The sequence below is a fragment of the Mercenaria mercenaria genome, chromosome 4, assembly GCF_021730395.1.
Source record: "Mercenaria mercenaria strain notata chromosome 4, MADL_Memer_1, whole genome shotgun sequence".
NCBI lineage: Eukaryota > Metazoa > Mollusca > Bivalvia > Venerida > Veneridae > Mercenaria > Mercenaria mercenaria.
Genome location: NC_069364.1, coordinates 89,683,558 through 89,706,994, shown reverse-complemented (window position 1 = coordinate 89,706,994; position 23,437 = coordinate 89,683,558). Strand labels below are relative to the sequence as shown.

The 23,437-nt window shown below is 35.6% G+C and overlaps 1 protein-coding gene across 1 annotated transcript; it reads left to right on the top strand.

Annotated features, from left to right (window-relative positions):
• Positions 1 to 3,926: 3,926 nt before the first annotated feature.
• LOC123552409 (uncharacterized) lies at positions 3,927 to 21,120 on the top strand. Its single transcript, XM_045342062.2, has 3 exons — positions 3,927 to 4,374; positions 14,885 to 15,091; positions 18,439 to 21,120. Exons 1-3 carry the CDS (start codon positions 3,927 to 3,929, stop codon positions 19,035 to 19,037), a joined length of 1,254 nt encoding a protein of 417 aa, XP_045197997.2. The 3' UTR covers positions 19,038 to 21,120.
• Positions 21,121 to 23,437: the final 2,317 nt, after the last annotated feature.

Below are 23,437 nucleotides of genomic sequence, written 5' to 3'. Positions count from 1 at the left end.
TATTTATGCATGTTGCTCTGTTTGTGTTGTGAGGAATCTGCTGATCATATGCTCCCAAATCTGGTTTGGGGAGATAATTGTTCTGTTACACTTTTTTTAATGGTCGCAATCTTGTGCTCCTTTTGCCTCTCAAGATCGTATCTCCTTTCTTTTTTACATTCTCATTCATCAGATGTTCGACATGGTACCCGAGACGAACCACGGTAGACCTCTGGTATGCGAGAATGCTTTTTATGGCAGCTTTTATTTTTTTATTTTGTCTTTTATGGTGCCTAGTTCTTATGCTGTTAGAACCCAGTTCTTTCATTAGATAGATAATCGTGATACCGAAACATATTTTAGTGTATTTGTATGTTGACAATATTATAGTAACTATCCTGAATTCATATTCCTACCTATTATTATCTAACCTATATATATAATTGTCTTCCATGCTATGTAATATGTTGTAGACTTACACAAACGTATTCGTAATTTATGTTTTAAAGGGCCTAAATACAGAATTACTTCAAATATCGACTTTGATGCATGTCGTGGTCAGATTGCAGAATCCATCGAAACTTTTTGTGTAAAATGGTGCCGACGTGAAAATGCTGATTCAAATGCATTATCCTCTTGGAAACGTAATATATCTGAAATTGTCGATTCCCGTATTAAATTTTATAAAACAAATGAGCACCTACTTCCACCTAAGCCAAAGTTCACTTTAAGACATCTGAAAAAAAGAAATCCAAGAATTTCATTTTAAATATGTTTTAGTTCCAGCAGACAAGGCGGCTAACAATATTATCATCATTTGACGCTTACATTATAAAAATGTTTTACGAAACGAACTAAATAGTACCAAAACTTATGTACCGAGTAATTCTGATGAACAACGATTGATCAATGTTCACATCACTGAAGTTTCTAATTTGAAAGTTCGTATAGATGACCAGCAAATTAAACTTCCTACTATGTACTGGATTCCAAAATTACATAAACAGCCATATAAAGCTCGTTTTATCGCTAATTCAAGCTCCTGTACCACCACAAATATTTCCAAGTTATTAACATCATGCCTTACTGCTGTTAAAGCCCATGTGAAAAGATATTGTGACAAATTATACGAAAACTCGGGTAAAAACTTATTTTGGTCGGTAAAAAATTCTGGCGAAATCCTAGATAAATTTAGAATTAAAAATTACAGGGTGTCTTCAGTCAGTACTTACGATTTTTCCACTCTTTATACGACTTTACCTCATAACTTAATAAAGGAAAAACTTACTGCCCTAATTCAAAAGACTTTTGCCAGGGAAAATGCTACTTTTCTCGTTTGCAATTTCGATAAAGCATTTTTTACTAGTTGCATTGTAAAGAATTTTACTATGTGGACCTGTGACGAAGTTTGTAAAGCCCTTTCCTTTTTATTGAACAATATTTATGTCAGGTTTGGGAATGCGGTTTTTAGACAAGTAATTGGTATTCCCATGGGAACAAATTGTGCACCCCTTGTTGCAGATTTGTTTTTATATTGTTATGAAAGAGATTTTATGTTGAGCCTTTCTCAAGATACACAAGCAGACAATATAACTGCATTTAATAATACATCACGCTATCTGGATGATATACTTAATATGGATAATTCGTTTTTTGATCAGTTAGTGGAACATATACATCCCAGGGAGCTGCAGTTAAATAAAACTAACAACTCGGATAATACTACTTCATTTCTAGATTTACATCTCTCTATTTACGACAATTTCATACATACCAAAATTTATGACAAGAGGGATGATTTTAATTTCAGTATTGTAAATTTCCCACATTTGGATGGAGACGTACCCCAGGCTACATCTTACGGGGTATATATTTCTCAGTTAATTCGGTTTGTTAGAGCGTGTAGTCATGTTGAAGATTTCAATGAACGTAACTTATTTATTACAAATAAGCTTCTTCAACAGGGCTACCGTTATTATAAATTACGAAAATGCTTTTCTAAATTTTACTATCGTAATTCAGATTTGGTTTTAAAATACTATAGCAATTTAAAATCACTTCTGCGGGAAGGTATATCAAAACCCGCTTTTTATGGGGATGTGGTTTACAGACTTCGTAAGATTTTGGGTCATGGCAATTTTCCAATTGTATTTAGTAAAGTAATTAAACGTTTTATGAAAAGTCTGGTTATGACCCAACTGTTTTGAGACATACCGCATGTTTGGTGTTCAACCCTTTTACAGTTGGACGCTACGCTTTCCTCTTTGATTGTGTCTGACGGATCAGGTGGAGGACTCTATGATTAGTAGTTCTTAAATCCCACCAGGACTGAGCTATTTTGATTTCCGTCTTCTGGCCTGTTCCGTCGGGCCCTTAAGGGTGTTTCCCTTGTTGCTCTGTCTTCTGCAAAGGCATTGAGTACATACGTTTTAGGTTCTTAAGGATTGCATTTTTATATTATATCTACAAGGGCATCTTTGTGTTTTACATTACATACCTTCTGTTGCCTTTACGTATGTTAGGGTTTCACCTGGCGGGGATTACTTTTATTTACACTGTCTTGTGACTTTGGAACATGGTGGGGGTAAGAGTGAGGTTAGGTGCACCATAAACCGGTTTAAGCTCCCCGGTGGTGGTTTTGCCACTGACCGTTCCAAGGCGGTGCCCCACTGTGTTCCTGTATTTGTTTGTTTTGTCCTTTGTTTTCATGTTTGTGTATGGTGTGCAAGAGTTGTTCGTGTGTGTCTTTGGGGAGGCTGCGTTTTTTTAACGTGGCTTTCCCTGTTGGATATTCTTCCTTGTTTTTTTACACAGTCTGTTGAGATTAAACATAAATTCCCATTCTATTAAAAGAAAAAATATGTCAACAGGCCCATTACAAAATTCTCTTTTCCTATTTCTGTGGCCTTCTTTTACTGTGGCTTATCTCAACACGTTAGAGTTGAGATAAAAGATGTTGTAAATTTTTCAAGAAAGTGCTATCAAAGAGGATTGATTTTATGGCCAAGTGCTTCACTTTTAAAACTACTCTAACAACTGATGCCAGTCTAAATATGTTGTTGCAATGCTGTTATGTTATTTATTTGCGAGTCGGCTTTAAAAGCTCTTTTAGCTTGTGTTTTCTGTGTACTGTACCAGACTTTTATAAATAGATATTACTTGACTTGACTTGACTCCCGCCATGCCAACGATTAGCCTTACTCATTTGTCTTATCGGGGTGACTTATTTTATGATCTGATATTTTATAGTTCTCATTCCTCTATTGGAGACAGCGACCGTCAAAAGTTAGGCTATCACGCTGTCCCGAAACGTCCTATTATTTGGACTAGCCAACGATGCTCATCTCATTCTCACGAAATTACTTAAATAAAGTATCACTATTCTATTCATATGTTTTTCGTGCGATATTTTGGTAGATCTTCTAGAACTAAGATAGTTCTTGAAAAACATGTAATTCATGTTTCGATTTATGGAAGGCCGTACACTCCATAATGTTATGCAACGGATATGCTTATTTTCAGAAATAATTACTAACTAGTCTACCTGTTACCATTTATTGAATAGTCATATTAGGTTACTTTGAGCTTATCAATGCAGTTTTAAGTCTGGCCTAATTCATGTTCAATCAACCTGTTGTCGCCAGACTGGTCATTTCTCCCTTTATCTTTCTTTCCTCTCACTAAATTTATAATTCAGATTTTATTTTGAGTGTATTTCAGATAATTATCATTGATAAAGTACAGTAAAACATAAGAACAATAAAGTATTTGTGATTTTGTGTACTCTGAACTGGTTTTCTTTTACTGTAGTGACCAAACAAAATAGATTTCATTTAATATAAAAATGAACCTGGGTTTATTTAAATCAGGAATCGTGACCTGTTTTCGTCCGTCTATCCGTCCAGAAATCTCGATCAAGTTGGTACGTTGGTCAGTCCTGTTACAGTATGGGAAAACAATTGGTGCTGTCTAACCCGTTCCCGCCAGGAACCAAAATTATCTACCCTTACAAGATGGCGGGACTGCCTGCAGAACAGCAATCTCGGGGAGTTTATGCCAAACAGGCCCGTTTAGAAACGCCTTTTGATAAGTTTTGTACTTTCAGTGATAAAAAGGCATTTTGTACCTTGTATAAGCATATGTTGTCTAATCGAAATTTGGCTCTTCTTTCCGACAAAATAACATATTGTGATCCAAATGCCGAAGATGGAAAGTTGTTTTCTAAAGCATCTTGTCATGCATCACCGGTGTTGCAAGAACTTTATGCCTTCGAAAGCATTTTCAATGATGGAGTAAAAATGTTGAATGATATAACCAATAAGGACAGTTACATACCGGAAGATGAACACACAAGAACACTTCTACTCCCTTTGTTGGCATTTCTTTTCGATGAAGGTTAGTATCGTCAGCTCCCCTAAATTCGCGACTATCATTGATTTGCGGCTGTCACGGTATAGAACTGTAATATTAAAACGGAGAAAATGTGTAGGCAGCCGGGTAGCTCGGTCGGTAGAGCATCGAACGGTATTCTGAGGCCCCGGGTTCGAGTCCCGGTCTGGCTGCACATTTTTGTCACCCTGTGACATTTGGCGCCCAACACGGGACCGTGACTGAATATATTCCGAGATCATGTTTACCTTGTTCTCTATCCCATTAGAAATTCGAGGACGAATTTCATATAGCGGGGGAGTATGTCACGGTATAGAACTGTAATATTAAAACGGAGAAAATGTGTAGGCGGCCGGGTAGCTCGGTCAGTAGAGCATCAGAACGGTATTCTGAGGCCCCGGGTTCGAGTCCTGGTCTGGCTGCACATTTTTCTCACCCTGTGACACGGCCATCTTTAAACTGTTTTCACGTAACCTACAGTGTAACCATCGGATCCACATGCGCAACCGTGGGAATGTTTTAATAAGAGGTAGCTAAAAAAATTTAGCTCAAAGAAGTTTATATGCTGGTATGATCTCCATTGATCTCTGAACTGAAACGAATCCCCTACTGAAACCTAACCAGGAATCGTGCCAGAAGTCTGTCACGCTATAATTTCAACAAATGAAATGCAATGGACTCGTGTTTTACTTTAAAATATTTCTAATCCATTTTTCTTTTGATTTGGCATAAAATAATCCATGCAACCTAATTTGAACATAAGTTATACACGCAAGTTTCAAATTGGTTCCCCTGTCTGCAATATTTTGTACGCCATTGCAGTTGTCACCTGATCAGGGTACTCTTCATTTTGAAAACCAGAAGGCGGTATAAAATCGTTATTTATTGACCCTTTCTGAGAACTTAAACCTTTTAAGGTATGTTTTTTTATGAATTTTATCGAAAATGGCTATGTTTACGATCAAATTAAATTCATAAATAGGAAAAATTTTGATCTTGACTTTTAAAAATAACCACGTGCTCTGAACTGTAATTGCATGACGTCGTCAGTTTCTCACGAGAGACTGTGCGAGATGTTGTGGTTTGATATTGGTTAGTTAACCAAATGGGGTTTCGCCATAACTTATTTATGGTAGCAACCCCACACCAATTTTGGAAACTTGTTATTTCTTCAATAAAGTTATACCAAATTAAAGAGCATGAAGAGACATTTTCAGAACAGTTTTAATTATCAAAATATCTTTTCTAGATCAAAAGTTACAGCATTTTAAGCGTCATAATTTTCAGCCAATTTTAAGAATTTTTCCTCCTATAAATCCTATAGAAGCTGTCGCGACAGGACGGAACCAATTTTGATATTTTTTTCACTATTTTTTATGTATCTTTTTAATTTTTTAATGTTTTCTTTTCAAATTTGGTGATCTAATGTATTTTTTCCTGCTCTTTTCATTTATGTAATCCTTTTTAGTAAATTTCTTCAGCATCAGTAGGTATAAATAAAAACAAAATGAAAATTCACACAAATTTTGCGAAGAAAAAACACTTTTTTTTTATGAATGCATACATTAATTGCTATAAAGTTTAAATTAAAAAGTTATGAATATCACTCTCAAACAGAGCTAGCCAAAAACAGTTATTTCTCCATTGTTCCAAAGTGAAAACTTCAAAAATGTGCAGAAAATATAAGTATCTGATTAATTTTGAAAGTTTAAATTGCTAAAAATGGCTGAGGTGACATTTTTTACTAAATTCAGTAATTAGTTCAGGGTCATTATTTTCTTCAAATGTTGCATTTCATAGAAGTGATATTTATAACTATCTGACATAAACATAAGGAAATTGAATACTGCATTATCAGTATCATGCATTTGTAAACAGAGTACAAATTGCTCATTGAAAGTAGACTTAAAATTTTTTATCCGAAATTTACCTATCCGAAACTCGTAAATTTATCAGGTGCGAGATCGTACCGCCGTGAAAATTTTCATACTTGTTTCAATTCTCTGGCTTTAATAATGCCCGATTCTTGCATCAACTTGTTTAGATTTATACATTTAATCGATTTATTTATTATTTTTTTTCAAAAACTGTCCAACCTTGCAGATATTAGGGGTCTTTTTACAATATTTTGTACTATAGAGTTCTGACCGTCTGCGGAATCGGTTTTCATCCACAGCGACCGGGAAATTCATTTAATGAAATCGGGCGTATTTGAATTAAATTTCGAAGTAAATTTAATATACAATCATGAAATAACATATGATTGATGTCTAAGATCATGTTGACGGAGGTTTAAGTCTACATTCGTGAGGTTTATCGGCTTTTTTCACGCCGATTGAAAATTTTCAAAATGGCGGCGGCGCGACGCGTGCGTAAATTGGACGACCTGTGAAAAAATAAAGATGCGACGGTCTAAATTACCATTGATTTTAATGTTTTTGGTATTATTTTGAAGCTAAAATATTGAATTAAATAAATATGTATATGATTATACAATCGAACGGACAGATTTCCTACAGAATTGGCTGAACTTTGGGCAATTGTAACTCGAATATTTTTTGAACTACGAACTAATCAAAACCACGGGCATAAAGGTCTTTCTTTTTTCTGATTGGATAATATCACCTCATTAATATTCATGAGCATTTAGGATCTCGTATTTGCATAGGAATGTAACACCCCTTTCATAACCGTGTCCGCGAACCCGCTTATCTCAGCGGTCAGAATTTTCTTGCATTTTTCACTTTTAATCAATAAATAAACATAAATAGTATATTTAAATGTTGATAAAAGTTATATCAAAGGAAAGATAATTTATTTGGCTTTTAATATATGTAATTTTTATAATTATTGATTGAGATATACTTGCTGATATATTTTATTAAAGATAATCACCCATGAATTTACTGTGTATTCTAAAGGGATTATTGGTTTATCTGGGGTTGCTATTTATGGACGCGACCACCAGAAAATAAAAACAGCGTCAGTTAAGTTATGGTAGCCAGAACTAGATAAGAGGTTACTCTACCGAGAAGTCTAAACTGAACGACAGCCCTCTACAAACATAATTCATCTATACCGTATTTTCCCCGAATATACGCCCCCGGGGGCGTTACATTTTCCAAAGAGGTAAAAAAATAAAAAATAAATTTTTTTACAAAACTTAAAAACATCATTCAAACCAACTGTTAAGTGTTTCTGTGTTGTTTAATTCCCCCAAAACGTAATTATTTGGCATCCAATTTAATGCAGTGTGTCTTAAAATTATGCACTTAAATACGGTACCTCATGTATTCCGTGACACGCTCGCGACATTACACATTACGTCATCATACCCAAACAGCTGTGTCCTTAGTACATGCGGGTAGCAATACACAATGCCAGTGGTTTGACACGCTGCTTATGTGCCAGCTTTTAAATTAAAAGTTATTAAAACTGCCGAAGAAAAGGTTAACACTTTGCCGCAAATTTGTTTAAAGTCGACAGGAAGCTTGTGCCCGGGTGGTGCAAAAACAAATCAAAAATGGATTTACCATTTAATTTTCTATTTGATGATTGGATACGTACCATACTTAGTATAAACGTTTTGGATTTACGGTACATGGACTGTTTAAAAGTGTGTTTATTTCTTAATACATTGGATACATACTGTAAATTACTTATGTTGACTTATAAAAATGAGGTAGGTGATTTTATTTTTTCGTTCTTGTTGACTTTTTTTCCCTCCAAAACGGGTGGGGGGTGTTAATTAGAGGGGGGCCTTAATACCGGAAAATACGGTATATAGATAGAAGATTGGACTGAAAACATGGAAGCGCAGTTCAAGTAATGCTCACCATTTTGATTCTTAAGTGACAGGAAAATGATGCGAAGTTACCGAAGTAATGGTGTTATACGATTGGTCCATAATGAAACAGGTAAATAATGACTCTCGTCTTAACCAATCAAGTCCTAGCATGATATTCAGTGCAGAACTGTATACATGGCGATAAAATACCATCACAAATTAGACCACTTCGTACTTTTTCAGATGAATTATGTTTGTAGAGGGCTGTCGTTCAGTTTAGACTTCGCAGATTGACAGGAAAAGAGTTCATTTATTGAAAGTATGTGGAAGTTGTAGCCGTTTTTTATTTATTTCGTAGGAATCGACCAGAAATCATTTTTGTAGATATTTATAGAACGGACATCGAAAACGACTTGGATTGAAAATCGTGGTATTTTGTGAAACTTTTAATCATTTTTTTGCTATTTGAGGGATTTTAATGAAATAAAAAGTGTTAATGCTTCGTTGGATTTATGCTTTCAAGTGGCAGCCACAGAGAAAACCGTGATCTGGTCGTTTCTTGCAGCAGTGTTCTTCAGAGCTCCAGATAAGCTGCGTATTTACGCAATTAAAGTTGCAGAAAACCCAACTGAATTCATACAGCGTGCGTACTGAAACGCAATTAAAATTCCTAATCCAATTCATTTAACCAGTCACTTGCGTATCGCATTTTCCTTATAGAACGGGTACAAGACTTTAATGCTAGACAACTGACTCGGGGATCATCCTAGGTCAAAAATTTAGGGAGATTAGTGACTTCTCCCTCTGCAGAATTTAGGGAGAAGTTGAGGAATTTAAGGAGAAGAATCGGCATAGCATTCAGTTTCTTGCCTATATATATCCACATTCTATGGGTCTAGCTGTAACTTATAAACAGTAATTATTTAAGGAAATTGATTTTTGCATTATCATTTTCATGAATTTCTAAATAAAGTATAAACTTAGCTATGAAAAAGTCGCCTTTAAATTTTTATCCGAAATTTACATGTCCGAAACTCGTAATTTAACAGGTGCACGATCAAAACGCCATGAAATTTTTCATTCATATTTCGATTCTCGTGCTTCTATAATGCCTGATTTTTGCATCAACTTGTTCAGATTTATACATTTAATTCATTCATTTATTTATTTTTTCGAAAATAACACCAAACTCGTAGGTAATGGCGATCTTTTTACAATATTTTGTACGGCAGTTCTGACGTCCGCGAAATCATTTTTTATACGCAGTACCCGAGCAATTCATTTACAGAAATTGATCGTAATCGTGGTAATTGAAATAAATTTTGAAGTAATCTTTAATAAAATGAAAGAATAATATACAATTGTTGCATAAGATCGTGCTCTCGTTAAGTTTATCGGCTTTTTACACGCCGATTGAAAATTTTCAAAATGGCGGCGGCTTACAATATTATTGATTGACACTGTGGGATATTAACGCTACGATTGGCTGAAGTTTGACAGGCGAGTAGGCGGGGTTGACTATGGATTTATCGATAATTTAATCTAGATTATGCATAAAGTTTTACAACTTTAAATAAACAGATAATCACTCGCTGAAAAACTCGGCGATTCGGACTTCGCCTGGAGGCGATAATTAGGCGAAGTGGCCGACTTTAAAGCGACGATATCGCTCAAATCGCCTTGTAGGATGATCCCTGTCAGACTGGTTATTCGTTACCACAGAACAGGTAGCTATTTATCGGAAAAATCACAGGACCATTCAGTCAGCTGATCTGTGTTATTTGGAGGCTTTGTAAACAATTTTTACACTGATAAAATGTAAAAGAGGTTGCAGAAAAAAACATTATTGCAGCACAAACAAACAAATTAGTGGGATATTTTGCTGTTCAGCAAAGACGGTTATCTGTTTGTGACGATGTAGTGTCATCGATACTGAATGACATCTTATGGGAGAGCGCATATTGTTGTGAACATACGTTCGGGTATTGTGGATGAATTGATCCCCGACTGCATTAAAAGTGAAAAAAAAACAGGATGGAACAAAAGTATCTCAGAAAACATTAAATGATTGGAGAAAAATATCTTTAGTCGAACTTGGTTAATGATATATACCATGTATACTGTAAGCGTACACAATTTAATTTAATTAAGCCACAAAAAATACTCCATTGTTTGTGCAAGATTGGTTTTAGCAAATACCCTATTCTGAAAAGGCTGGGTAATGATATTATTTTTACCCAGTTCAGATTTCCAATACCCATTGAATTCAGACAAAAAGTGATGGGTAAATACCCAATTGCACCAAAAGCTTATCTGGAGCTCTGGTTCTTGTTTGTCCAGCATGATGTTTTTGTTCCGATGGGGACCTTATATCTTATATACAAATATAGGCCTGATTAAGTACAATATTTGATTATGTGTCTAGCACCTGTGATTACGACCAGTCACTTAGCTTAACTATTATGGCCAGTCACTAAAGCTAAGTTTTAGCTAAGTGACTGGTCGTAATGGTTAATCTTTGCAACTTTTCTCCGCTAATTTTCAATGAAGTTGCTTATTTCTGCCATATATGTTTCATATTTAGCTTGACCCATTGTAAAATAGAAATGCTTTCTTTATCTTAGATCAATTTAACAACATCTTTAGATTGAAAGTTGAAATTCACGGTAATAGGTATATGCGAGAAAATGCTAAAATTCCCACCTCTGTTCTTTGTTTTGACAAATTTTTTGCCAAAAGTCTAAAGCTAAAACATAAATTAATTAAACAGAATAAAATTTATCCTTTCATACAATCATTTTGATATAAAAACTGAATATAAGACTCACAATAATTGGTATACCCAGTATATACAGTAAAGACTGCCTTAGCGGCCCCTTGCATTCAGCAGCTTTCTTTCTACAACAACCTTTTTACTTCCTCCTGATGCATTTCACACTACAGTTGGCTTGTTTCTAGCAACTCCCTGTCTGATGCGTACAGCGACCATGATTTCTTTGCCCCGAACCACAGCTTTGAACATTTATTACGACTTTCTGACCCACCCTCCCAAAGGGAGAAACCTCTAGTACAAATCACGGAGTGTAGTTCCCGAATGAAAATAAAGTGAAGCAGAGTGAAAGGTCACTTAAAATATTCTGTGTTTTATCCGAGTGTTTAAAGGTCCTTAGTGTTTAAAGGTCCTAAATAGAATACTAACTGGAACATGCATTATTTACCTTAAACCAAGACCTCTCCTAGTCAGATTGTGTACAGAGACTCCCTGTATACAATGATCTTTTTGAAGTTCTCCAAAAGTTGGGTCACTGTAGACAGTCTTTACTGTATAGACAGGCTGGACCAGTACTTGAACACATTTCACCCTATTTTACTAACCTGTGAAAAAAGCAGACAACACCCCAAAAAGGTGAGTCACATTAAACAATTCCTTTTCTAAATAATTTATTTATTTCCAGAATTAAACAGGAAACAAGTTAAAAGAATTGTCGATTGATTTAGGTATTTATAATAAATTTACCTCAATGTAACCTGGCAAACTAGTTTGTTTTCAGTGGAGATATAATTTTTTTGTGTGCTAATTACAGTTTTATTCGGTTATTTTGGATGTGTTATTATACATGTACATTACCGGAAGAATGTATATATACATAGCGAATGTTATTGACATAATTATAATATTTTCATACAAGATAGGATTAAATTGCTTAGACCTTGCAGAACATGTAAGTGTCCGTGTACTGGTAGCGTCCGCGTACTGGTCCGGGCTGCCTAACATACACATAGTAGTTCAGATTCATAAGCATGCAGTAGGGAATCACTTTCAGGGGTCTAGCTAGGTCCAATTTTTTGGGAGAAGTCACTTCTCCTTCAAGCTGATTTAGGGAGAAGTGGGGAGACTTTAGGGAGAAGTGTGAAGACTTTTCCTACCGCAAGGCTGTTGAGTGATTCTAAAAGTGGCTGTAATTTTCTTGTTTCTAGATAAAGAACATTGATGTGACCATTCATTTTCTTAGTTACAATGTAGATCATTTCCCATACAAATTCAATGGTTATTGTTTCATTACAAAATTCTGAAAAAAAGTCGTTTTCAAAATTCAAGCCGATGCTGTAAATGTAACCCGCCGAATTTTGGTTATATATTATATGAAGTGTTTATTAACACAGAGTCATGACCTCGGTGTCAGTATCTCACTCAAATAAAACTGAAAGTAAACTGTGTAAACTAGAATTCATAACTTTATCATGACATCACTGAACATACGGGGTTCTAACTGACCAATCAGAGAGCTGCATTTTCAAGTACTTGCCAGTTTCCACTTGGGTATAACGAAGTATATTTACAATGAAAATATACTATTATTAGTGACTTTAGAAATAAATATCACACTACTTTAGAAATTAAATTTAGATTTTTCACTGCACAAGTCCCAGATGATGCTACAAACAACAAAACTTTGAAGTTTCATTGAAATAATACATGGATTTAATACCTTTATTTTAGTTTAAAGTTTGAGATTTTACACAGTGAGTCTATGATAAAGACCGAGTAAAATGTAATCAATACCCAAGTGAAATTAGTATCATTCCACAATGTTTTGGACATGTTAAAATTATGAATTACACAATTCAAGTCAATTCATCGATGGAAGTCAATTTAACGTAGTTAATACATTACATGTCGTTCTTTTATCATAGATAACAATTAATTGTGTACAATATTCCAATTAATCGCACGGTTAATGAGCAGTTTCTTTATAAAACATTGATTTCAGCACTCGAACATGTTGACAATTAAACGCGAAGTGTCAAAGACGTAACCGCGGCGCTAATTACTCTGATTTGAATTTTGACAGAATTATGCTCCTATTTAACTTAGTATTTTTGGTTTAAGATTTCAATAAAGTCAAATATCTCTGTTACTATCAAAGCTTTTGACTTGAAACTTAAAATACTTATTAACCATCACAGTCTACACCAGGAGAAACAATCCCCATAACTCTGATTGAATTTTGACAGAATTATGCCCCTTTTTAACTTAGAATTTTTTGTTAAGTCAAATATTTCTGTTACTATTAAAGCTTTGACTTGAAACTCTAAATAGTTATTTACCGGGTACTATCAAAGCCTACACCAGGAGACACAATTCCCATAACTCTGATTATAATTTTGACAGAGTTATGTCCCTTTTTAACTTGGATTTTTTTTACTGGCAAAGCTCTAATTCAGAGTCAAGCACTGAGAAAAGTCGAGCGCGCTGTCTTACGGACAGCTCTTGTTTATCGACTCCTCACTTTTCCTACTTTTAATATTTATTTCCTCCTACTGCTCATTTTTTTTCTTAATCCTGTAAAACTAAAAATAAAAAAAAAAAACTCAGCCTAATTGATTTTCTTATTTTTGTTCATCAAACACAGAAATTTTACTGATGTGGGGGCATCATTGTTCAAAGGACACAGTCTAGTAAACCCTAAGCTTTAATGGTTCGATTTCCTGCATTTTAAATGCATTTGTAAATTGACCAACCTGCATTTGTATAAACAATGTGATATGCAGATCAATTCTATTAAGCAGGCCCGTCGCCAGCAGCCCCCAGTGCTTGAATCTCAAATCAAGGTGCCACTGTGAGTGCCTGAACTTTGTCAGCTGCCGAATATAAGATTTTTAGATCTGTTCTTCAAATACTGGCCTAATTCGTTTCCATTAAGATATATTTCATTAGAGAGAAAACAAGTCTCGCAAATCTGCAGGTCCCTGGCCAGAAGCATAGTATACAAACTCATTCTGTGGAAATTGATCAATATGAAAGCTGTAATCAATGGAAATCCATGGCAAACTTACTGTTCTGTTCAATATCCATGGTGTATTTCAATTTTCTGTAGATTTCCATGCTAACTGCAATGGAACTACATGGATTTCCATGGCAAAGCCTTATTACCATGGCACATCTAGAGATGGGCATAGTTGTGCATGAATTGAGAAATTCTTGTTTGGACCCATCTTCATAGAGTTAATGACTTGATTGCCTATCACTAGCAAAGTATTGTACCAAGAAATACAAAACCTTGCACGTATATTGAGCTTGGTTTTGTTTGACCTTGACTTTTATAATACGAGAAAAATTTCCATTTTAGCTTGTTTTGCTTGTGATTACAAACATATTATAGCTAGATTTATGAAACCTTGCAATTAGTTTAATCACCATTGTTTTGTTTGACATTGACTCCAATAGTACTGGAGTTATGGTTCTTGAACTTGTGAAAAAATGGGTATTTTTTATTGTGTTACCTGTAACTTGAAAAGTATTATAGCTGGAGTCATAAAATCTTGCATTATACCAAGCACCACTTTAAGTAGTTCACCCTGAATTTTGTTTGACCTTTACCCCAATTATTCCAATGTTATTGCCCTTGATAAAGGGAAAGAAGATAGTTTTCTATAAAATGACCAGGAGAAGGCATTCGTGTTTTATGGACACACTTTACTAGATGATCCAATCCAGACTTACAGAATACTTGAAAGAAGTTGATTCGAATATCACAGAATTATTGGCTGAATTGAAGTATCGATTGATTGATTGACTGATTATTGATAGACTGAATATACATTGTGCCCTTTTTATATAAAAAACAGTCTTCACGTGCTTGAAAGTGCCCTTTTGTCAAGAATTACCATGCCCCTTGTGCTTTCTGGAAAAAAACACTACTTCCTTGTACAATTATTTATCTTCAGAGTCCCACAGATGTCTTCGAAGTCTCAGTGTTGGAGTGAAAAATGAAACACAGCTGATGGTAACTCTTGGGATGCATTTTTTCTCCAAACTGGCAGTTGCAAAAGAGTTCACAATGGATAAGTGTGCAGCAAAAAAAGATTACCTTTGCATTTGTGGAAACTGTGAGAAAAAGGAAATCCTTTCTCGATTTGATGACACATCAGTTGGTAAGTCTTTTAGCCAAAGAAGTAATGAAACAGAAAATATTTATATATATAATTATGTATTAATTGAGCACAGTTGAATCTTAAGTACTGGTTACAATTTTAAAAAAATTATTGCAATGAATATGTACAATAAAAATTTTAATGCACTGAATATGTGTTGCTTTTAAGTTAGGAATACAATATGTAAATATTTACTAAAGCTATGTGATAAAAGAACATATACATACATAAACTACATCCGGTTTGTGTTTTTATTTTGGATCGGGGTTATTGTTGGAAGAAAATTGAAAATATACAAAAAAATCTGCTATTTTATACCACAGCCCGAAGTGCTCAAGGTAAGCTGTTGTGACCGGTCATTGTGTCATGCATTGTCTGTCAACATTTGCCTTGTTAACACTCTAGAGGCCACATTTGTGAACCAATCTTTATGAAACTTGGTCAGAATGTTTGTCTTGATGACTTCTAGGTCAAGTTCGAATCTGGGTCAAGTGGGGTCAAAAACTAGGTCACCCGATCAAATCAAAGGAAAAGCTTGTTAACACTCTAGAGGCCACAGTTATTACCCAGTCTTTTTGTATCGATGATCTCTAGGTCAAGTTTAAAACTGGGTCATGTGGTGTCAAAAACTAGGTCAGTGGGCCGGATCAAAGGAAAATCTTGTTAACACTCTAAGAGTCCACAGTTTAAGTTTGAAACTCATAAGAATTGGTCAGAATATTTCTCTTGATGATCTCTAGGTCTGATTCGAATCTTGATCATGTGGGGTCAAAAACTAGGTCACCTGGTCAAATCAAAAGAAGAGCTTGTTAACACTAAGAGGCCATAGTTGTAACCATTCTTTATGAAACTAAGTCAGAATGATTGTATAGATGATCTCTAGGTCAAGTTTTAAACTGGGTTATGTGGAGTCAAAAACTAGGTCAGTTGGCCAGATTAAAGGAAAATCTTGTTATCACACTGGAGTCCACAGATTAAGTTTATAAACTCATGAGAATTAGAATGTTTGTCTTGATGACCTCTAGGTCAAGTTCGAATCTGGGTTATTCAGGTCAAAAACTAGGTCACCCTGTCAAATCAAAGGAAAAACTTGTTAACACTATAGAGGCCACAGTTGTGACCCAATCTTTATGAAACTTCGTCAGAATGTTTGTCACCATGAAATCTCCAAAGAGTTCACATGGGGTCAAAAACAAGGTCACAAGGGTAAAACAAAGAAAACGAATGTTTACATTTTAGAGGCTACATTTTTGATTCAATCTTTATTTATGAAATTCAATCAGGTTTGAGCCATTGATTCTGTGTCCGCTTTATATCTTTTGAACTAATTGACAGATTTCCTTAAATCTTATACCATATGATATGTGTTATTCACGTAGAGAACATGCAGAACTCGTGTTCCAACCTTGTGGGCTCAAGGTCAAGGTCACAGTTCAAAGTCAAAGGTTTTAGTCTTTGATTTCATGTCTACTCTGTATTATCTTTTGAACCCCTTGACAGATTTTCTTGAAACTTATTTACCCGATGTATAACTCAAAAAGAAGACATGCAGAACCCATGTTCCAACAGTGCCAGGTCAAGGTCACATTTCAGAGTCAAATATTTTGAGTTTTTGATTACGCGCAAATGTGGAATTCATCACACTAACAATATTTCAACTACACTGGCTCAAATAACAATTTGAAGATTATTTTGCCCCTGTGTCAAACATTTATTATGTAGGGGATATAGCTGTCCTCTGAGTGCCTTATTCACATTTTGATTCATTAAAAACATAGCCACCACAGTGTGGGACTGGTTTGATAATTATGTATTTATTGAAAACTAAAAAAATCTTCCCCAAAAGTTATCGCTGATCTGATTTTTAGCTCACCTGAGCACAAAGTGCTCAGGGTGAGGTATTGTGATCGCTTACCGTCCGGCGTCCGGCCACACTTTCCTTTAAACAACATCTCCTCCTAAACCAACAGGCCAATTTTGATGAAACTTCACAGGAATGTTCCTTGGATGGTCTTCTTTAAAAATTGTTCAAAGAATTGAATTCCATGCAGAACTCTGGTTGCCATGGAATTTTATGGGAAGTCTTACTACCAAGTCAGCATGCACATATTGTTGACATGTTTCAGTTTGCAGATTTTTTACAGATTTATGTGGGGTTTATAGGTAGATAGCAATGAGGAGATTATGCATGTTGTTTTATTAGCTCACCTGTCACATAGTGACAGGGTGAGCTTTTGTGATCGTCCGTCGTCTGTCCACAATTTCTTGTCTGCACGATAGTGTTTTCATTTATGATTTTATTTTAACCAAACTTGCACACAACTTGTATCACCATAAGATCTTGATTCCTTTCTTGAACTGGCCAGATCCCATTATGGGTTCCAGAGTTATGGCCATTGAAAGGGCCAGAATTAGCTATTTTGACCTTGTCTGCACAATAGCAGCTTCATTTATGATTTGAATTTGATCACACTTGCACAAAACTTGTGTCACCATAAGATCTCAGTTTCTTTCTTGAACCGGCCAGATCCCATAATGGGTTTCAGAGTTATGGCCCCTGAAAGGGCCAAAATTAGCTATTTTGACCTTGTCTGCACAATAGCAGCTTCATTTATGATTTGATTTTAACCAAACTTGCACACAATTTGTATTAGCATATTTTAGATCTTGGTTCCTTTGTTGAACTGGCCAGATTCCTTAATGGGTTCCAGAGTTATGGCCCCTGATAGGGCCAGAATTAGCTATTTTGACCTTGTCTGCACAAAAGCAGCTTCATTTATGATTTGAATTTAATCAAACTTGCACAAATTGCACAAAACTTGTGTCACCATAAGATCTTGGTTCCTTTCTTGAACTGGCCAGATCCCATAATGGGTTCCAGAGTTATGACCCCTGAAAGGGCCAATGATAACAGGTGAGCGATATAGGGCCATTTTGGCCCACTTGTTTTTTTATTTTGACCAAAATTGTGGTTGCTATGGCAACAGAAATAGTGAAAAAATACCATAATCTAGATCAGACAATTTTCAAGCTAGCTTTATGAAACTTGTATTATAGATAGAAGGTAATTAAAGGGTCATATCTTAAAACAGAACTTGGGACTTTTGTATTGCCTGCAATACTTCTGTGACTTATTAATTTTAAAATGATACATACAAATCATAAATGTCAGTTTCAGCTGATACAGACCCCCTCCATACAATATGTGTATACATTCAACAGTGTATTGCAGTAGATCGAAATACTGGTAGTCTGGTATACTGGAGCAGCCCTACCAATCAATATTCTACACTACCAAGGGCTGTCAGAATGCTCACCTGCAAGAATAACTTACTTTCTTATTTCAGGTCATGGTAAAGTATGGCATGGAAATGTGGACATAATGCTTGAGAGCTGTGACATTGGTGTGCATTGTAGCCCAACAGAAGAGACAAGTACAGGAGAAAGAACAACTGTTGAAGTGAAATTTTGTGACCTGAATTCATTCATTGTCAGAGATCATATGCTGGCCCAAACAATTACATTTTCTTTTTTGCAACAGCAGCGACATCCAGCGTTTAAACATTCCTTGATTCCGAGCATTTTAGCCTCTAATAAATCTGTTCAATTCTTTTTTTATGATTCCAAGAATGACATTTTACTTGAAAGTGCAGAATTCGACTTTTTTGATTATGATGGCAGTACTCATATACTGAACTATCAAGCTGTAATCGCGACCTGGTTTGTTGTAAACTATAGATATCTCAGTTCAGGACCTACAGAAAGTATACTTAATGCTCCAAAAGCAGACTTCCCAAAGTTTGCTGGAGATGCACTGGATATTTACAAGTCAGAATTAAAATATCGTAGAGTGTCTGAAACTGTAGAGGAAAAAGAATTACCAAGTCGTGTAAGGTGGAAAATAAGTCGAGGATTTTATTATGAGCTCCCTCTTAAAATGGAATAAAACATTCTTTCATGTTGATTAGGTTAAAGACATCACTCGCACATATAATGTTGTTAACCTCTTCTATTACATCACTGGCCGAAAACTTTTACTAACACAACTATACTAAGATGTCTGGGTAATTTTTTCACTTCAATATTCTAAATAATCGGTCAACAAAATTCACTGAGGATAACATTTGGTTAAAGTGCCAAACACTTGGTTTAAGTTTTGCATACCAGTACACAATGCACTACATCTCATTTACTATCAAAGCTTTTGCATTGAAACATGTAACATTTGCTAACCATCATTGGTAAACTCTACTTTTCAAGTGCCATAACTTTAGGATGATTTTGTTAGAAGTTATGGCCTGTTGTACTTAAATATTCTGGTTTAAGTTTTGCGTGCAAGTACATATTGCACTATATCTCATTTACTATCAAAGCTATTGCATTGAAACTTGTGTGCATTAACATATGTCACAATACCTTATTTACTGTCTTTGCTTCAAGTGTTAGTCCTTACTTAATATTTATCTTCTTTGACAAGTGTTAATTAAATAGTCAAGCACGCTGTCTTACTGACAGCTCTTGTTGTAAGTAGTTATGTCCCTTTTAACTCGGACATTTTGGTGTTAAAGTTTTGTTTGCCGGTGCATATTGCACTATATCACATTTACTGTTACAGCTGTTGCATTGAAACTTGAAACACTTGCTTACCATCATTAGTGGTCTTCACAGTTTAAGTGCCATAACTCTTGAATGATTTTGTAAGGAGTTATGACCCATTGAACTTTGATATTTTTCATATTGCACTATATCTCGTTTACTATCAAAGCAGTTGCATTCAAACTTAACACTTGCTTACAATCCTCAGTTAAATCTACTATTAAAGTACCATATCAAGATTTTATTGAGAATTATTGCCCTTTGCACATGGATAGCTTTGGTAAAAATTCCTTGCAAGTAAATGTACTTATTACACTTTATCTAAAGCTATTGTATTAGCACTTGAAACATGCACTTGCTTACCATCTTAAATCATCTCTACATTTCAAGTGCTATAACTATAGGATGACTGTAAGGAGATATGGTCTCTTGCATTACTACAAATTTCTCAGTTAAGGTTTTGTGTGTATGTACATATTTCACTATGTCTTGTTTATTATCATTGCTTAAAGTCCTAATTAAATGTTTATTTCCTGTGTTAAATATTTATTAAATACTTGACCACGCTGTTTTAACTGACAGCTCTTGTTTAGTATCGTAAGTAAGTCTTGTGAGATTGTCACCATGTCGTATCAGAAAGTTGGGTAAATGACCCAGGGCCCAAAGGTTAACAGGGTCTGTTTGTTGTCCGGGCCATAACTCTGCCATCAATGAAGGGATTTTGAGATAACTTGGCATAAATGTTTACCATAATAAGACGATGTGTCTTGCACAAGATCCAGATCCCTAACTCCAAGGTAAAGGTCACACTTGGAGGTTAAAGGTTAACAGGGTCTGTTGTCCGGTTCATAACTCTGCGATTCATCAAGGGATTTTGAAATTACTTGGCATAAATGTTCCCCATAATGAGACAACATGTCATGCGCAAGATCCAGACCCCTAGCTCTAAGGTCGAGGTCACAGAGGTTAAAGGTTAACATGGTCTGTTTCTTGTCCGATCACATAACTCTGCCATTCATCAAGGGATTTTGAAATGACTTGACATAAATGTTCCCTATAATAGATGATGTGTCGTGTGCAAGACCCAGACCCCTAGCTCCAAGGTCAAGTTCACACTTAGAAGTCAAACGTTAACATGGTCTGTTTCTTGTCCCGTCCATAACTCTGCCATTTATCAAGGGATTTTAAAATTACTTGGCACAAAATTAATGTTCCCCATAATGAGTTAATTTATCATGCGCAAACAACTTTAACGTTCTAGGGCAGGCTTCGGGGGCATTTGTCACTAAGTGACAGCTCTTGTGTTTATTTCCTATGACAAATATTTGTAAATAGTCAAGCACTGATAGACTTGCTGATAGCTCTTGATAGAATTTGATATAATATGTATTTGTTTGGTTGTTTTTGATAAATGTATATTTACTTCTTGAAAAGCACTGCTTTTTAGCTCGACTATATGAAGATTGGAGAGCTGTCCTACTCGACCCGGTGCGTCGATGTCCTTCTGCGTCAGCACCATGGTTAAAGTTTTGATGCACTTTCTGTTATTTCTGAAATTACCTGATGGATTTGTTTCAAGTTTATAATAGTTATTCCTCATCATCACCCACATCATTTAGCACAAGGGCCATAACTCAACACCAATATTTGATGAATTATCCCCTTTTTTACTTAGAATTTCAGGTTAAAGTTTTGATTCACTTTCACTCTGTCTAAGTTATTACTAAATGAATTTGATTCAAACTTAAAATAGTTGTTCCACATCCTCACTCGCATCATATGACACAAGGTCCATAACTCTTGCACAATTTCTCATGAATTATTCCCCCTTTTTACTTAGAATTTAAGGTTGATTTTGATGCATTTTCACTATATCTCTGTTATTACAGAAAGGATTCGATTCAAACTTATTATGCCCTCCTTCGAAGAAGGAGGGGTATATTGTTTTGCAGATGTCGGTCGGCAGGTCGGTCTGTCGGTCGGAATGTAGACCAATCTGTTTCCGGATGATAACTCAAGAACTCTTGGGCCTAGGATCATGAAAGTTGATAGGGAGGTTGGTCATCACCAGCAGATGACCCCTATTGATTTTGAGGCCTGTATGCCAAAGGTCAAGGTCACAGTGACCCTGAATAGTAAAACGGTTTCCGGATGATAACTCAAGAACCCTTGGGCCTAGGATCATGAAAGTTGATAGGGAGGTTGTTCATGACCAGCAGATGACTCCTATTGATTTTGAGGTCAGTATGTTAAAGGTCAAGGTCACAGTGACCCTGAACAATTAAACGGTTTCCGGATGATAACTCAAGAACGCTTAGGCCTAGGGTCACAAAAGTTGTAGGGAGATCGGTCATGACCAGCAGATGACCTCTATTTATTTTGAGGTCAGTATGTCAAAGTCAAGGTCACAGTGACCAGGAACAGTAAAATAGTTTCCGGGCAGTAACTCAAGAACACTTGGGCCTAGTGTCAGGAAAATTGATAGTTAGGTTGGCCATGACCAGCAGATGATCCCTATTGATTTTGAGGTCATTAGGTCAAAGGTCAAGGTCACATTGGCCAGGAACAGTTTAAACGGTTTCTGATCTTCTTGTCCAAAACCATAGGGCCAAGGGCTTTGATATTTGGTATGAAGCACAATCTAGTGGTCCTCTAGCAAGATTGTTCAGATTATTTCCCTGGGGTCAAATATGGGGTCACATGGTTTATATAGACTTATATAGGAAAAAACTTTGATAAACCTCTTGTCCAAAACCACAGGGCCTAGGGCTTTGATATTTTGTATATGAAATCATCTAGCGGTCCTCTACTAAGATTGTTCAAATTATTTCCCCTAGGATCAAATATGGCTCTGCCCTGGGGATCACATGGTTTACATAGACTTATATAGGGAGAAACCACAAAGGCTATGGCTTTGATATTTTGTAATGTAACATCATATAGTGGTTCTCTACCAAGTTTGTTCAAATTATCCCTCTAGGGTCAAATATGGGCCCCGCCCCAGGGGTCACATGGTTCATATAGACTTATATAGGGAAAAACTTAGAATCTTCATGTCCATAACTTACATCATTCAAATTTGGACCATATGTATAGTTTTGAGTGGCAAGATGAACCTTGACATGAGTTGACCTTGATCTTGACCTAGTGACGTACTTTCACATTTCTGTAGCTACAGCCTTCAAATTTGGACCACATGCATAGGTTTGTGTACCGAAAACAACTTTGACCTTGTTATTGACCTAGTGACCTACTTCCACATTTTTCAAGGTACATGCTTCAGATTTGGACCACATGCATAGTTTTTTGTTCCGAAATAAAATTTGACCTTGATTTTGACCTAGTGACCTACTTTCACATTTCTCAAGCTACAGCCTTCAAATTTGAACCACATGCAAAGTTTTGTGTACAGAAATGAACTTTGATCTTGAGATTGACCTAGTGACCTACTTTCACATTTCTGAAGCTACAGGCTCCAAATTTGGACTGCATGCATATTTATTTTTGTGTTCTGAATTGAAATTTGACATTGATTTTTACCTATTACCTACTTTCACATTTCTCAAACTACAGCCTCCAAATTTGAAGCACATGCATTGTTCTGTCTACAGAAATGAACTTTGACCTTGAAATTGATCTAGTGACCTTCTTTCACATTTCTCAAGCCACAGCTTTCAAATTTGGACCACATACACTTTGTTTTGTACCGAAATGAAATTTGACCTTGATTTTGACCTTGAGCTAGTCTTG

Bases quoted from the DNA above. Each gene is read 5' to 3' on its own strand.
- LOC123552409 (XM_045342062.2), top strand. From the start codon at position 3,927: ATGGGAAAACAATTGGTGCTGTCTAACCCGTTCCCGCCAGGAACCAAA. The intron at 4,375-14,884 runs GTTAGTATCGTC...ATTTATCTTCAG, and splicing joins GGCATTTCTTTTCGATGAAG to AGTCCCACAGATGTCTTCGA. The intron at 15,092-18,438 runs GTAAGTCTTTTA...TTCTTATTTCAG, and splicing joins ATTTGATGACACATCAGTTG to GTCATGGTAAAGTATGGCAT.